The 17,130-nt window shown below is 36.6% G+C and overlaps 1 protein-coding gene across 3 annotated transcripts in view; it reads right to left on the bottom strand.

Annotated features, from left to right (window-relative positions):
* The window catches only part of RUNDC3B (RUN domain containing 3B), a 46,882-nt gene that overhangs the window by 4,512 nt on the left and 25,240 nt on the right, over positions 1-17,130 (bottom strand). For 2 of the 3 annotated variants that reach the window (XM_020785129.3, XM_073003129.2), the window contains exons 7-10: positions 16,817-16,985; positions 14,241-14,398; positions 5,233-5,379; positions 650-771 (exon numbers count right to left, since the gene is read on the bottom strand). In XM_020785129.3, the coding sequence (XP_020640788.1) occupies positions 650-771; positions 5,233-5,379; positions 14,241-14,398; positions 16,817-16,985 (596 nt within the window). The remainder of the gene's footprint in view (positions 1-649; positions 772-5,232; positions 5,380-14,240; positions 14,399-16,816; positions 16,986-17,130) is intronic. The other variant, XM_020785130.3, reaches the window with a different exon arrangement.

Genomic DNA, 17,130 nt, shown 5'->3' with positions numbered 1-17,130 from the left:
AAGAAAAAAAAAATTTTAAGTCACCACGAACAATCAATCACAACATAAAACCTTGCATTCACTGTACTAGGACCAATCTTTCCTAAACCCACTAACAGATGAATTACAGTATATACCAATCTCCTAAAGACAGACCTTATGCTACATAAGGCATTGTTCACATATCTGCCACCCACAGGGTTTGGCAATTTATTCTAAGGTCGGTCATCTTCCACCAAAAGCTAGTCCTATTCAAGGAAGGAGAGGATGAGAAAACTACCATTTTAACTCAGCGTTGCTATTCTGCATTGGCCACTTGGATAAAAGGCACAAGCATAAACTTCAGACATTCTGAAGGTGCTTCAGAATCTCCTGAGAAGAGACTGGATCAGAAAACCACAATTTTCAATCCATACCTGACACTCTGCATTGGCTAAACTGGATAAATTGAACAAGTAAGAACTGAAAGCATTCAGACAGTAGTAAAATGGAGAGAAAGAATTGTAGCATATGTGAATAATCACTACAATGAAAAGGTTTTGGAAAAGACAAAGCACAGTCTCAACTATTTATTTCTGAGGAGCAAAAAATGGGGGAAATAACATGGAAAGTTCTCATTAACCATAATAAAGTATTGTGAAGAAAATAATATTTAGGCTGGTGACTTTACCTTCACTAAGCAAATTTAACCCTTCTTGCTTTCCATCACCATCCTGTGAGTGACTTGGATCCAGAGATGTTTGAGAAAGGCTAACATCAGCAGAGAGCTGGTCCAGACTGTGAAAACTCTTTCTGCAAAACGAATGACAATCAGTTCCACTAAATTAACTTCAAATTGTTGTACAACAGAAATAGCAATTATTTTTTATTATAGCAAGTGATATTTTCCTTAATTTATAAAACAGTACCTTCTCAATTTAATTATTCCTGTTAATGTGTTGCACAATAAAATATATATATTGTTACATCTAGGTTTAGTAATACTTTGGGTGTTGTAGTGCATTTTCTATAATTATGACTAGTATGGATCCAACCCATTGAGGTTTATGAAGTATTTTATCTTAAATTGCTTGAAGTAAATAAATCTGAATAGACATGTTCCATTGAACACAAGAGAGTCATGAATACAAATCCCAAGGGTATTATGCTGGGAACAAGGACTAAGAATGTATTTATTTTACGTTTTTTAACATCTGTCTGTCTTCACAAGTGCCTGATCCTTCTCCAAGAGAGGAAACCCATTTCTGGGTTTTCTTACCATTTGAGGTAAAGCAGCTGAGTGTGAAGGAAAAGGACTTTTGAGTGGTGATGCATCCATTTAGTGTACTCTTCTGACACACTTTAACATTTTTCTGATGTCAGGAGAATAATTCTTTATTTTCCCAGGCTTTGAAAATATTCATGCCTTGTCTATTTCATGCCACTTTTATCTTTGCTATTTTAAGCTTTAATTATTTTATTGGGCTAAATCCCGCTGTTAAATAGAGCAAACTCATTGACTCAATCAACTTATATTGGGGTTGACAATGAGTCTTGTGTATTCAGTGAACCTACTGTGCTTGTAAATTATTTTACATTAAATGAAATTGTTTGATGTAAATACAGTTGTGAATACTTTTTCCATGTGTAGTAACAGCTGTATTTAATCCATAGTGTTTCTAATATTCACTATCAAAGTACTATTTTTACCTCACCCCACAAATCATAACAGTCAATGAGGCTATGTCACTGCTGAGGAATTCTGATGCTTTTCGAAGTTCATGTCCTGTTTTTCCTTGCAATATTAAGTAGTGCTACTGAAACAATATATATATATAAATACTCCCCCCCCCCCGCCGCCCCAAACAGTGTATTCTTGGACTGTCTGCCAACCTGAAACCAGAAAATCTCAGTATTTAAAATGAAAAATGTTTCAGTGTCTTATTCCTAGTCTGAACAACAGTGGATAATCTCATTAAAATAAAAAGACTTGGGGATTTATATATAGTATACATATATTCCCTGCCAAGTAATATAGCCATTGGTTCAGTGGATATACTGTAGCAGAGATGAGCAACTGAAAACTAGCCAAAGTTTCTAGCTGGATCGTATCTCTGAAAGTATGCCAGCCTCTGCCAAGCGGAAGTTTAGAACTCTCCACACATGCTTTGGAACAGATATTTTCACCAACCCGATTCCTGTCGAAAGCTACAAGAGTGGTTGAACACAATGGTAAAAACAGTGCTTCAAGATGACTCCTTATGAATATGAACACAGAATCATATAGGGACAACAAGACTTTAGAATAATTCAAAATACACAAGCCAGTAATAGTGATCCATTTGCACAGTTCATAGATGGTGGAGGATAACTTTCTAAATGGAATGAATTATACACAGTATGCATAGTATAGGATTAACAACTCACGAACTTCACTTGGATTCCAAGTTTCTATTCTCAGTTCACAATTTCAAAGGTTATTATCTTGTTTCCCCTAAAATAAGACCTAACCTGAAAATAAGTCCTAGTATGATTTTTCAGGATGCTCGTAACATAAGCCCTACCCCCAAAATAACCCCAGTTAAGTGAAACCCCTCCCTCCACCATGCAGCATTGTGCAGCAAACAGAAGAAGATGACATGACTGTATTTGAATAAATATAGATTGCTGTAAATGAAATAAAAACCCATCCCCTGAAAATAAGCCCTAACATGTTTTTTGGAGCAAAAATTGATATAAGACCCTGTCTTATTTCCAGGGAAACAGGGTACAGGTAATCATGTAAAAGAAATCAACATTTTTGTATGAAGAATGCATCTCATTAGACGGGTTATATCCCCCATTTCCCTGTATTTCATTCTTATGCCTTTCCTATGACACTCAGAAAAGCAATCTTAATGCCCAGTCTGCATATAACCTCCACCTCACTCCCACCTATTAACAGCCATCATTCTCTTATCTTTACTAACCCGTAGTGCTTTGATAGAACCTCTGGCTTACTGTCCATAACTTAATGTAAGAATCTTGAGTAAGCTGCTGGTATTCATTTAGTCCTGCCAACTGGAATCCACTGGCAGCATTATTTCTTACCTTGTCATTTTCTGCCCGAGACAGCATTTGCATTTTCTCTTTTAGTAATGAAATAATTACTACATGTTGTCAAGTCAATCTGACTTATGGAAAACCATTGCTAGGGCTTTCTAAGTATAAAGCATTCAGAAGTGGTTAACTACACCCTTCTTTGGGGGAGCACTCTGGGGATGTTCAGGTTGCCCGCTACATAGACTGACTCTTCTCCTGGAAGGCACAGTGGGGAATCAAACTCTTGATCTCTAGCTTTGCAGCCAAACACTCAGTTCACTGATCTATTCAGCCAAGGCCCTTTGTCTTACACTTTCACAAAACTATGTGCACCACAGTCGTCCTGGAAGAGGAAAGCCCCCAATCATCTGTTAGTGAAGCAAGATGGCTCTTAAATAACATTGTATTTGTTTGAAACCCCCATATGGTCAATTCTAAAAGGAGGATATTAATGTGAAATAAAGCAAAAATAAAATGCAGATTACTTGATGGCAAAGCCAGCTCTGCAGGTTACAGTGTCCACACAGCTCCAAACCAAATTACCTTCACATAATATAAGGCCATCAAGCCATGTGGCATTGTAAGAAAATCTCTAATAAATTACTATGGAACTGAGAAAGATAACTAAATAAAAGGAATACACAAAGTACTTGCCATGAAACAGTAAGGATGGGGTGAGATGCATAAATATATGATATACAGAACAAGACTGGAAATCTATTTTATAATGTGGGGGTTTGAAAAGCATAAATAAGCAGCACTATATTGGGAATGAACGCACACAGAAAGGACCACCATTTGGAAGAATATCAGAACTATTGTTCCTGGGTGGGCAAATGCCTTTCTCCCCAAAGAGCTTGTAAGTATGTCATTATAATTTCAGTAGAGACAAACATTAAACCAAAACCCAGAAAGGACAAATATTTATTTAAATTATTATGATGCCTATTCATCCTCTGAAATTGCAGATCAAACATTCATCATGACAACACCACACTTTCAAAATGAAAATTACCACATTTTCTCATGGGGATTTGTACTCTGGGGTGTAGATTACACAGTGGGATCATGCACCCCTCTTTGTTCAGTGTAGGAATTCCATTTCTGCCATGGTTCAGCACTGAACTATTGCCAGCAATCACTGGGGCGGTAACTTTTTAAAGGAATATTGCAAGAAATAGGCAAGAATAGAGGTTGCATATAGGACTATGAAAACTCTGTATCCTACATCCCAAACATAAATATAAACATAATTGTGTACTAGTTAGGAGTATGATACAAATAGAGTAGACAGCTACTTGCCTAATACAGTACAAGTGTACCTCATTTTACGAAATGAATGTGTCCTTAGGGACATTATGTAATGCAGAGATTTCGTAAAGCGAAATGGATTGCAGTAGGAATCTCCAGGCTCAATGCGTCCTGGGGAAACCCTTTCATGCAGTGGGGGGGGGAGGGAAAAACGTAAACCAGGGCATTCTTTTCTATGGATTTTGGTTCATAAACCAAAAATTACGTAAACAGGTGTTCATAAACTGAGGTACTGCTGTATAGTATGCACTGTAAAAAAATATACATGTCCTCTGGCTCATTTCAAAACTCTCTTGATTACTGAGCATTTGACTTTCATCCAGTTTTATTTCTCCATTTTTTAATATGACCCAAGACTAAATTTATGTACTATCAAATAAAATAAAGTGCTATCTGGCAGGATGATTTCAATATTTCCTGAAAATGTATGCAAACATTTTGTGTTTGTACACATTCTATAGCTCCTATGCTTGGTTGCAGATGTTTTATTAGGCAGCCATTCTCAATGGGGGCCCTGGCATGTCTGAAGGGGTTCACAGACACCCAGTTCCTCACACACCACCTTGTAAGGTTCCTTATGTGACTTATACAATCCTGATTTGGCCTATGTTTCTTTCACATTGCATTTCATATTGTGCAATCCAAAAAAAGTTGAGAATGTCTGCTATAAGGCACTATGTGTTGTTGTTGTTGTGAATGTGTTTTAAGATGAGGATGGTAATGAATATATAACATAAGTACTTCTAGGCTGCTTAAATACTTAGTATCTACTAGTGTTTTTCACCTCCAAGACCTCAAACATAATATTCCAGTTGACAAGATGCAGGGGGGAAAGTAAGATCTCTGTGATTTTAGGAGCACTGCACAAATATTTCAACTTACTCATCCCACTGCTTATTTTGCTTTCGATAAAGTAGCGTATCCAAGGCAACAGCATTAACATCCAGAGCTCCTGGGGAAGGCCACTGATTGGTGAGATGGGTAGTTAATTCTTGTCTTGATCTTAAATCATTATTCTTTAGCACAGTTCTGTGAACACACAGTGAATTTCATGCAGTTAGAAGTAATGTCTTAAATCACAGGAAGAAAATAGGCTTGTACTTGGAGCTGCTAGCACACTATTAAAGCATTTTCCCCCAGGAGAGACTTCACAATCAAAAATTTAGTACTGAAGAACAAAACTAAAAACCACATGGAACTGCACTGTGGGACACTTTCATAGATCATCTGATCTTGTATGATGTAGTGAATAATAATGTGGAGAATAATATGGGGAAGGGAGGAATTAAATACTACTTCTAAAATGAATAACACATTTGATTCTCAGTTAGCAAACACTGTAATTTCTCAGTGCCTATTTCACATCTATACTGAACTGGAGAAATAGTCTAGTTTTATATTGGGGAAAAACCAAATACTAAGCTGTTAAACAACTAGATTTGCCTATACGGGTGGTCTGAAGGAGAATCCATAACAAAGTGCAATCCTTCAGATTTCTTTCAAGTACAAGAACAAATTTCAAAATTTATAAAACAGCTTTTAATAACTGCATTCCGAATGAAGTATTTATTCTTTCATCTCAAAAAGAGAAACCAAAGAATTGAAAATACTCTTTCATATTAATTTCTGCAGTGAAGCCAACACTTATAATGAAGCTTTCCATGCAGTTGCTTACAACAAACTGAACATTTTGATCACCTAGTGCTTTTCCTTCACAACAACAAAATATGTTATTTCTTCTAACCAGGTTTGTTACATTGCACTATGAAATTTTATTCCTGCAAAGAAAAATGCTATACATTGGATTTGTTGGGTGTTGGTATATTATATATAATCTTCCAGTGTATTAATTATGCTTATATAAAACCAGTCCAGAACAGCAAAAGCAATCTATAAGAGTAAAAGTGATAGGGAGGGGGCAGTTTTACAATTCTAAACTCTCATAGTCAAGAGAGTTACAGAGAGAATGTCCTTTTACTAATTTCAAAACCAAATATGCTTCACAATAGCTTCACATATCTTCCAGATGCATAAATTTGGGACTGTTTATAATAACAGCACAGCTACAGCTTGTTTACTTACCAGTACTATGAATTCTCCTATTGGATAATCTCCTTCACATATCCCCTCTCTATGGAATGAGTTGTCAGCACCACCTTGATGACTCAAATCTGTTGGAATTTCAAATGTCATGGATGTGAGCCCGTGCAATGATGCATGTGGTGTGTTATTTGCCTTCTAACTACATGTTAGCAGAGTGTCAGAATCCCCAAACAGCAAACCAACAGAAAAAAACCCAATGCAATGAGGAAACTGGAAACTGAATGTGGATTTATGGAGGAGATAACAATAGCAGAATTCTAGTAACTGACATGCAACCTGGTTTTTCTGTTGGTCATGGCATTTCCCACAACTGACCCTTTGGAATTATCTCCCCAAAGGACAGAAAAGTTTTTTTAAAGGCATGGAGAAATAACTAGCCCCATTAGATTTTCAATTAGAAGACAGTGATAAAGATGGAAAATTGAAGTCAACCGATGAAATAATTTCTTTTTGTTTTGGTAGGCTCTCCAAACACTGCTTGAAAATATCAGATTTTTTTTCCTAGACTACCACAGGAAAGAAACCACTTTTCAAACTAATTCAACAAAGCTAATTTTGAAAGTTAGATACAGATTACACAAACTTTGGTACATCCCAAATCTACATTTCAAAGTATTTTACGAAATACAGTACATTTTTGTTTCTTTGTGTGATTAGAGTTATGCTGCCAGAAATCAAGAAAACCAGCCTGACAATGCATCTTCTACACAAAGAAAGCCCTCCTGAATTGAATCAGGTTACCGGGTCTTTATTTAGCCTTAGACATTTTCATATCTTATATTAACAAATATAAATATAAAGTAATACACAGCTAGAAAATGGTACTGGTATCTTGCATCACTTAACAGTAATAATAAATAATTGTTTTCACATACCATTAAGCTAGTAGTAACTATAAATATTTTAGAAAAAATAAACATATGTGTAATACTAAGAGTTTCTAACTATTTACCACTTAAAGTCCCATCTTACAGCTATGTTAAAATGCCATGTTATACTGGATATGCGTTTTCTTATTCCTCTTCTACCAGAAGTTGAACATCAGCATGGATATTCTAACCACGCATATGGCAGCTCTAAACTTGCATGTTGCATCCAAACCAGTCTCTAAGGTTTTTAAGCTAAAAAGGGTTTTGCGCACATTTTTCCCATTTATTTTACCATCGACTGATCAGTTATAACAATCAGTATTTTTAATTTTTTTTCATGACTATTCTATTTTTCTATATTTTATGTGTTTTATGATTCCGTGGTCTTCATTGATTTACCTTAGCACTTTTGATTGAGCTAAGAAATTCTTAGCAACTGATGCTAAATCCAGATTTCAAATGCTTCCCCCCCCAGTAGCCCCATGTTCAAGTCCATATTTCCATGCCATACCACTGAAAATACATAGGAATGAACAATGTGCCTTTCCAAAGCCAATATTACATTTCTGTTACAGATTACATTCTTTATCTTTAAGAAGATGCTCAGGCCATCTGTATTCTGACTTTTACTGCACAGCTATTATCCCATTTAACCAAACTCCAAGTTAGAGATGGGGGTATTCCTATATGAATACAACTATCCCCGCACAGGTGGTGATAACGAGGGTCCAGCCCCACGGGGCTGGAAGGTCCACTCACAATTCTGCTGCCGCCACGAGATCCAGGACCCTTCCTATCACTCCGGAGCTTGCGATCTGTGAGCTACTCTTCGACCTATCAGAGAGGATTGTTATCCCGATCGCAAGCTCCAGAGCGATACGAAGGATCCCAGAGCTTGCGACAGTGGCAGAATTGTGAGTGGACCCTCGTCCACTCTGTGCAGGGGTATTCATATACGAATACGAATACCCCCATCTCTAGTCCAAGTTATTTAGATTTGTTATCATGCTCCACATCTTAATTTTGAATTTGCTTTTATCTTGTGCAGCCTGCTTTTCATGGATTACAAACATATACAAAGGTTAAGTTGTGGGGTTTTATTATTACAACTTACATGTTAAAACAAATAATGTTATCAAATAATGAGTCATTCCAATCACATTTCATTTTAAAATGAGAGTCTCGAGTTTTTATCGCACTAAAATTTGTGTTTACTATGGTTAAACACTGACCACATCTCTGTGACCAAGAAACCAAATGAAAACAAGTGGCAGTAAAGGCATTTAGTGTATAAAAACAAATACAATGAAGAAAACAAAACAAATTGAAACCATAAGTAAAAACACATCAATAAAAAGAGAATATCATCACACCAAAGTAAGTCAAAGCTCCCCTCAGGAAAAGCACAGCTTAAGTAACAAAGGCTGAAGCCTTATTTGATTTTAAAAACCTCCAACAGAGAAATGAAAGCCTCAATTTATTCAAATGTCATGAGATTTAACGGGTAATTGCAGAAAGCAAAGTCGCGGGTAGGGTGCAGAAGAAACTGGAACACATGCTTACAGGAAAATACTGGATTTCAAATAAACATTACACAGTCAGGGTTAATATAAGCAACCACCAGCCCATACTGGGGCCTGCTTTTCATATCTAATTCATTATTCAATTTCAAATAAAACAAAAGAGGTACTGATTATGCATTCCTAATAGATGATAGCATACATAACTTCAGCTAAACACCTATTTCACTTATAAAATGTTTTCTTCTCTCAATGAAATTTTCAGGCACTTTAAAAGTTATGAGTTTGGCAAATAGCCATTTGCAGATACTACCAGCTCTTCCACATTCATTCTTTAATAACTTAAGATTTCAAACCTCAGGTTATTCAGTTAAGGAAAACCGGAGATACTGAAATATATGACAATTATGTTATCAGCTGATTAGCCCTTTTGCTATTTCAACAAAATTGCTAACATACCACTCTGAATATTTAAAATGTTCATTAATATTAGACAATGGCCAGTATCTTCTTCCAGAGCTCTTCCATGTTCCCCCCCCCCCCATTTCGAGGTGCACACAACTTATATGCAATGAGATGAAGTCACATGCACTCCCAAATTGAGAAATACACTCTGCTGTTGAAATTATTTTCTCTGCACCTACATATTAAGGGCCAGGACATTACTGAGAAGAACAGTATCAAAACCTTATTTTGCTAATTATTCATCAATCTTCTAGATATAGAATATGATTTAGAACCACTGTAATAGCAATTATATTTTCATATGAATAAATTAACTTTACCTAAAAGGAAAGTAAATGATAAAATTAAGTATAAGCCCTAAACTGTAACCAAAGCCATCTATCTGTATGACTAAATTTCATCTTAATTATGGCCAGTTATGGCCAGTATAGAATATTGTGAGTTCTACTGTGAGACATCTACCTGTCTTTATGTCTACATTTAGATGAAAAAGTGCCACAACAAAATGGATAACAGACAAGAATAAATGCATTCTTTAAACAGTTTTAATAAATACGAGTTTTTAAAAGCTGTTCCAGACTACTAAATTTCTTGCCACTAAATTACATTTATATAGAAACACATCACCTCTTGTAGCATTTTAAAGAGTAAAACATTTTTCATGGCACAAACAAACAGACTGCAGTCTACATCATCAGATGCATGAAGCAGTATGAAATGGACTGCAGACCACGAAATTGATAGGATAATAAATATTTTAAATCTTTCAAGTACCACACCAGTCTGTTGGTATTTGAAAGATGTTCTGGGGAAGAGACAGATGTGGGTAGCTTCTAGAAAGAGTTCCAAACTACATGTACTCATGCCTATGATGCAAACTTTGACAATTGATATTTAAGGATTTCTTTATAATTTTTTTTATTATGATAATACACAAGTTTAGAAAATGAAAGATAAAGTGTTTCTGTTGTCACATTTGAGTTCAAAGGTGCCTTTCTATGAACTTCTATGAACTAAATAACTCATTCCATGAACTGAATGGATGCAATGGACACTTCCATGACTGGAGAAGGTTTGAAGGCATATTTCTCCTTTATTTTGCAGATTGCGTCCCAAGTGTTTTGCAGGTCTCTCCAACTCACCCAAACAGATGTTCAGGGACAGTAGAGGCCAGTAACACCCTCTTTCATTTTTAGACTTGACTTATGGAACTCAAACCCATAGAACTTTTTGTTTGTATGGGTAAGGCTCACATGGAAGACTTGACTTATGGAACTCAAACCCATAGACCTTTTTGTTTGTATGGGAAAGGCTCACATAGCAATAAGCATCAGAGAACTCAGTGAGACTTCTTTCTAAGCAGACACATATAAGATTGCATGATGAAATATCAGTATTTCGTGCCATGTAAAACAGTGTAATCAATTATACTGTGCAAAGGTGAGATGAGGCTCTCCAACACACCTTTTGCAGCCTCCAATACTGTTGTGTTTTTTCAGCATAAGAATTACCGTATTTTTCCGTGTATAAGACTATACTTTTGTCTAAAATTTTTAGACTAAAAATTGAGGGTTGTCTTATACATGGAAGTAAGCTCAGGAGAGTACAAAAACAAGTGGAAGGGAAAGCAGGGATCAAAGCGATCCTGCAGCGCTTAGATCCCTTTCCCCCTACACTTACTAAGCCTCACTAAGATTTCTTAATTTTGGGTTAGAAAAGTGGGGGGGGGGCGTCTTATACATGGAAAAATATGGTAAGTTGCAGCCTTATTCACCTTTTAAATAGTTAAAAGCCCAAAATAGCATCCCAAAATACCCATTTTTCAAAACTTAATGTGGCCTTCTACCACCCACTTCTAGTTGTTTGATTTGGTTGGCTAGTTTTCCTCCCCCCCCTTTCTTTCTTGAAATTTCTTGTGGTCTGTTTAGATTTTGTTTTTCATTTTAGAAACTATTCAGCTGTGTGTGTGTGTGTGTGTGTGCGCACACACACACACACACATGCGCACACAGGTGTGCTTTTGGCATTTTTGTGGAAGTTCACAAGCTCCTACTTGTTGCTTGAATAATTTAATATTTTCTTCCCAAGAAGCCAAAGGCAAGATCTCAAGAACGGCACAATTAGAACAGCTTTAACTTTCTATATTCCTGCCAACCTAGCAGTTCGAAAGCATGTAAAAATGTGAGTAGATAAATAGGCATCACCTTGGTGGGAAGGTAATGGCGTTCTGTGTCTAGTTGCGCTGGCCACGTGACCATGGAAACTGTCTTCAGACAAACGCTGGCTCTATGGCTTGGAAACGGGGATGAGCACCGACTGAACTAAATGTCAAGAGGAACCTTTACCTTTACCTAACTTTCTATAAGAATCACAATATAGAATTGTGTGCAGTTATATACCCACACTGCAGAACATGAATTTCTTAGTGTAAGGGGACACCTCATTCTGCTTACTACACACTTAAGTGAAGCATTTGAAAGGCACTGAGGTATGTTCAGTCTAACAACTGACATTTGTTTAAAAAAATCAGAAATGTAATAGATAGGAGAGCCTAATTTACCCTTCCATTAATTTAAAAGGAATACTATTAAAAGACAGAGACGACCATAATTCATGCTTGTCAGAGAGCTTTAGCTCTGCAACTAGCCTAAAACATATACTAGTTTTATCTCAGGGACATATTTAGGAAGTTGAGATAGCTATGCTTCCATTTTGTACGTTCATCTGATACAAAGAAAGATGCAACTTTGGAATGAGGAACTAAACTGAAATAGCAATTAGTAGCCGGCATGACTGGATTGGATTTGGGATGTGACCCATCATTCTTAGTTTACCAGAACAGAAAAGAGGTTCCATGCAACAAACCAATAGGTTTAGGTAAAAACACAAATTTTTCAAAGAGCATGTTCCTAGACATTACAGTTAGACATACGTATGTTTGAAAATGTGCACACAATAATCATGACAGAGCAAGAACGATCTGCACATGTATCTATTATGAAAGGCATGAAAGAAACTGCTACACTTGAGATAATCAGGTTTATTCAATGCTGAGTGAATAGCGCTCAACTTCCGGCTCTTTCTACACTTCTACTTCCTTAGATTAGGACAAACATCTATAACGTTCGTGTTTTACACTTCTAGGTAAATTTCCAGTCCTTCCATTTCAATCTGGTCTTCTCTATTTTTGCCAATTTACTCAAACCTCCCATATGAAAAAATTGAATGGTCTTCATATAAAAACAAAACCTGAAATTCTAAAATATTAAAGTTGTGTATATTTATTTAAACCAAAAATTTGCACGCATATTGAGCTTACTTGCCTGAATATATATAGTAATACCTATAAAACATTTGTGTTTATCTCTAAATACAGTGGACCCTCTACTTACGGAATTAATCCGTATTGGAACAGTGGCTGCAGGTCGAAAAGTCTGTTGGTCAAGTCTCCATTGACCTACAATGCACTGAAAACCGATTAACCCTGTAACTGGCCGTTTTTGTTCCATTTTTGTACCATTTTGGTTTTTTTCTGGTCTGTAGGTCGATTCTCCGGCTGCAAGTTGAATCTAAATTTTGCGGCCAGAGAAGTCTGTAACTTAAAAAGTCTGTAAGTCGAGCCGTCTATAAGTCGAGCGTCCACTGTACAGTGGACATACTCAAACATAAGGATAAGCCTGAACATCTGGAAAACTCACTCTGTTGGCTGAAATCCAACAGTAAGTTGCAATTAGAGTAGGCTCACTGAATCAGTGGGAATTTGGTGTGTAGACACTTATGTAAAAGCCACTGATTCAATGGGCCTCCTCTAGATTCAACCTACTACTGGATTTTAACCACTGAATAAAGAGCACTGTGCAGGAGCAGCTAAATTAATCAATGTCATCGTGAAGAAGTCAGTACTCTGTTTTTTTTCCCTCTCTACAAGCCAAAGAAAGAAATCAATGAATAAATCCTGTATTGTTTATCCAGCTTATGGGGCAAACAAGCCAGGGAGTCCTATCATGTTTAGATGACAGAATAAATAAGCTACACAGGAAAACTGTGTGTGGGGGGAATAATTTAGTTTTCTCATTCAAACATAAGCATTTGGGCAGTATGCACTAGCATACTATTTGTATTTTGAGAGCCATGATTCCTGTGTTATCTGGCTTACCACTGCACACTAATATAGTAACATTCTAAAGTAATATTAAAAAACTTATAAAAATCCATTTAACTTTGGCTGTTTCTAAGGAACAGATTTATTTAGTAAAAAAACTAGCATAAAATCAGCATAATTTAGTTTGCCAATATTTGACCAATATGTGTCATTCCAGACAAAGTTCTGAAAATAACCAAAACAATACATTTCACACTGTACCAAAGAAAGAAAGAAAGAAAGAAAGAAAGAAAGAAAGAAAGAAAGAAAGAAAGAAAGAAAGAAAGAAAGAAAGAAAGAAAGAAAGAAAGAAAGAAAGAAAGAAAGAAAGAAAGAAAGAAAGAAAGAATCTATCCTTGTGGCTTCTATGTAATTGCCATTCACAAAGTTCCAATATGCTACACTTCTTAGTGTGTTTATTATGTATAAAGACTGAAAAGGGGGTTTAGAGATACTTTTATCAATGTAAATGTACCCTTTCCACACAAATCACTATCTGAAATCTCAGTAACTCGCTGGAACGTCTGAGGCATATGATAGTATATGTTTAGTTTATCATTAGTACTGTATTTTGTTAATCGTAGACAGAGCTCCACTTGAAGAAGAGTTCTGAACAACTATATTCTTTTAAAAGTATTTGCAAGCAATTGGAATTTCAGTTTTCATAAGTAAATGACATTTATTTCTTCAATATTTAAACTGTATTTGTTTCTACAGGGACCCCCAAAACAAGACACTTGTGTTCAAGAACATTATTTTCCCAGGAAAATTACTGCAATGCATCCAACTTACAGCTGATCCTGCAGTTCCACAATGATGTACTCAAGCTGTTCCTTTTCCATTTTATGGGTGAGATCCATAGCTTCTATCTTCTGACGTAACAGCTTTTTCTGAGAAATGGATTCAGTCAACTGGGTCTCTCTAAGACGTACCAGCTCTTCTAGATAACCCTAGAAACACATTTATGTACTGTAGTACAAAACTTGCAAATTAAGCAACCAATGTTCTATTTATTTTTATTATATACTGATTTGGAACTAGATGACATGGACAACACTTAGAATGTGAAAAGTAGTTCAAAACCCAGACTTCTTATGAATAAGGAGCAGCACTTCATTTAGTAGTTACCTATGCAGTCATACAGATAGGAAGTTTCCACAGCTGAAGTAGGTTTTTGATTGCCCCCACCCCCAAACTCTAACCATATGCCGAGGGAGTGTGGCACCCACCTTCCTATTCAACTTAAAACTCCAGTTCCTTCTGCAGTTATAAGGAAATGAAAGCATATGTCAGGCGTAATAGCACTTCCAGTGGCAATGATGCAAGTGGTGAGAGGCCAAAGAACTTAGCACATCCCCTTCTAAAAGAGGCATGCAACCATGCCAATAATAATAGACAAATGTTGAGGATGAAGACTAGATGGCAGCACAGCAGAAATCACAGGACAGCTCCCTGGCTGGAATAAACCTCACTTCTGGAGGACAGAGTTTCACCAGATGGTAACCAAAGGCATATAACTCAGAGCTCAGAGTAGACACATTCTAGATGGGTGGTATATAAATCTAATAAGTAAATAGAATAAATGAATAAATATATAGGCAAAGAAAATCATCATAAGGATACTGGGCAGAAGCCAGATTTCTTTGAACACTATTAACTGTAGTTGTATGCACTGTCCAGATATGACAGCATCCAGTGAACATACAGAATATAGTGGCGCACCGCTTGATGACGAAATTGCTTGACGACGAGTTTTTTGTGATCACTATAGCGATCACAAAACAATGGTTCCTATGGTTTTTTTTCACTTTACGTCGATTAGGTGCCTGCTTCGCGAACCATTTGTTTGCAAAACGATGTTTTTTTCAGGCTCCGCAAAATGGCTTCCCTCCCTTCGCAAAATGGCTGTTTTCCAGACAGAAGCTTCGGAAGACAGTGATTTTAAACAACTGATTGGCGGTTCTCTATGGGCGATCTTCACTGGACGATGAGGTATTTCCCCATTGGAACGCATTAACCGGTTTTCAATGCATTCCAATGGGTTTTTTTCCACTTGACGACGATTTCGCTTAACAGCGATTTTCCTGGAACGGATTATCGTCGTCAAGTGGGGCCCCACTGTATGCACTGATGACTACAAGAGTGTAGATAGATTAGGTGGTATTCTAAATATGATGGACACAGGACACTGCTTCATGGCAAAATAAAATATATAGTTTCAGGGATAAAGCTTCCATACAAATTGCTATTGAGTAGACTTTCAATGATGGGATAGGCAAAGCTCCCTTCATAAAGGATAACACAAAGTCCTGCTTTCTGGCATACGTACACCTGTCTCCTGCATACAGTTTTCAATTTGACTGCAAATCTGATGAATGCATTCCATTTGGCTGCAGATGCAGCCTCATTGGGCCACTTACGGGCTGTTTCAATTCCAAGACAGCAGATCCATTTGAGAAGGCAAGCAGTGGAAAGATCGGTCCAAGACTAATATTCGACCTCAAAGTAAGGCATTTGGGCCACTGGGGGATGGTATTCAGTGCACTTAGTCAGAAGCAATTACCATTGTGTTTATAAGATGCAAGACTGCAGAAAATATATGGAGGAACAACTCTAAGCACGAATACAGGAAGCTGCCTAAGCATTTCTGCTCCATTCTTTCCCTGTTGTAGTATAGGCTGCACTGTTTTATTACACGTGGCAAACATATCCACAAACGGGATACAGAACAAAGCAAACAACAACAACTTGTGTTCAAATGTGGCTGTACTGAGTCCTGCAATTCAGCAGATCTACCCCAAATTGTTGTCTCCAAAAAAACAAGATGACTTTCAAGTGGAGTTACCTTGTGTAAAACGCACTGTTCTAAAAATGTAGCCCCAAAGCAGGTGCAAAACTACACACCATCTGCTTGTTCACATAAGATACAGAAACCATCCTGTCAATTACAGCCTGCAATATTCTGCTGTGGACAGAACAGTAGAAGACACAGAACTGTTGGCCATTAAAAATAATTCTGAAGCCTTTATATGGAGTTATCTCAGAAGGAAACCAGGAAACCTGAAGTATGCTCCCCAACTAACCACAACATCCATTTAACCACTTTGTACTTTAAGGAACAAGAATTTACTTTAAAAATAATTATAAGTTACTGCAAACTACATTTAATTCATTTTTCAGTTGAAAATTTAAGCAATTTTGAAATATACATAGTATTTTTTTCTCTTTTAGCAAGTCATCTCTCCATACTTTCCATCTAAAAAAAATCACATTATTTTCAAACAAAATAGTTCTTTCCAAGAAGAAAAAAATTACATAAAATCCAGTTTCTAAATTTCCCAAGCATTTTCAATCCCTTTGAAATGTACCTTTTGCTCCAGTGTGAGTCGATATTTCTGTTCCACCCGTTTACATTTGTTGTACCAGCTGTTCTCACCAATGTTGAAAGGAGGGCCAATATTTTCTGGAGTACTGCTTTCACTGCCACTACTGCCCAAGGTTCTCAGTTCTTCTTCATCACTACTGATACTGTCAGAACTAAGGAACCAAATTTGAAAGATTTTTAAAAAATTCTGCTGAAAATATCTATACTGCAGTAGAAATTCACATCTACAGTCCTAAAATAAGGATGACTGTAATTTATTTATTTATTTTATTTTATTTATATCCCGCCTATACTGGT

This window comes from Pogona vitticeps, chromosome 6 (assembly GCF_051106095.1).
Source record: "Pogona vitticeps strain Pit_001003342236 chromosome 6, PviZW2.1, whole genome shotgun sequence".
NCBI lineage: Eukaryota > Metazoa > Chordata > Lepidosauria > Squamata > Agamidae > Pogona > Pogona vitticeps.
The sequence above is the reverse complement of the archived record's forward strand: the minus strand, read 5'-3'. Positions and strand labels throughout refer to the sequence as shown.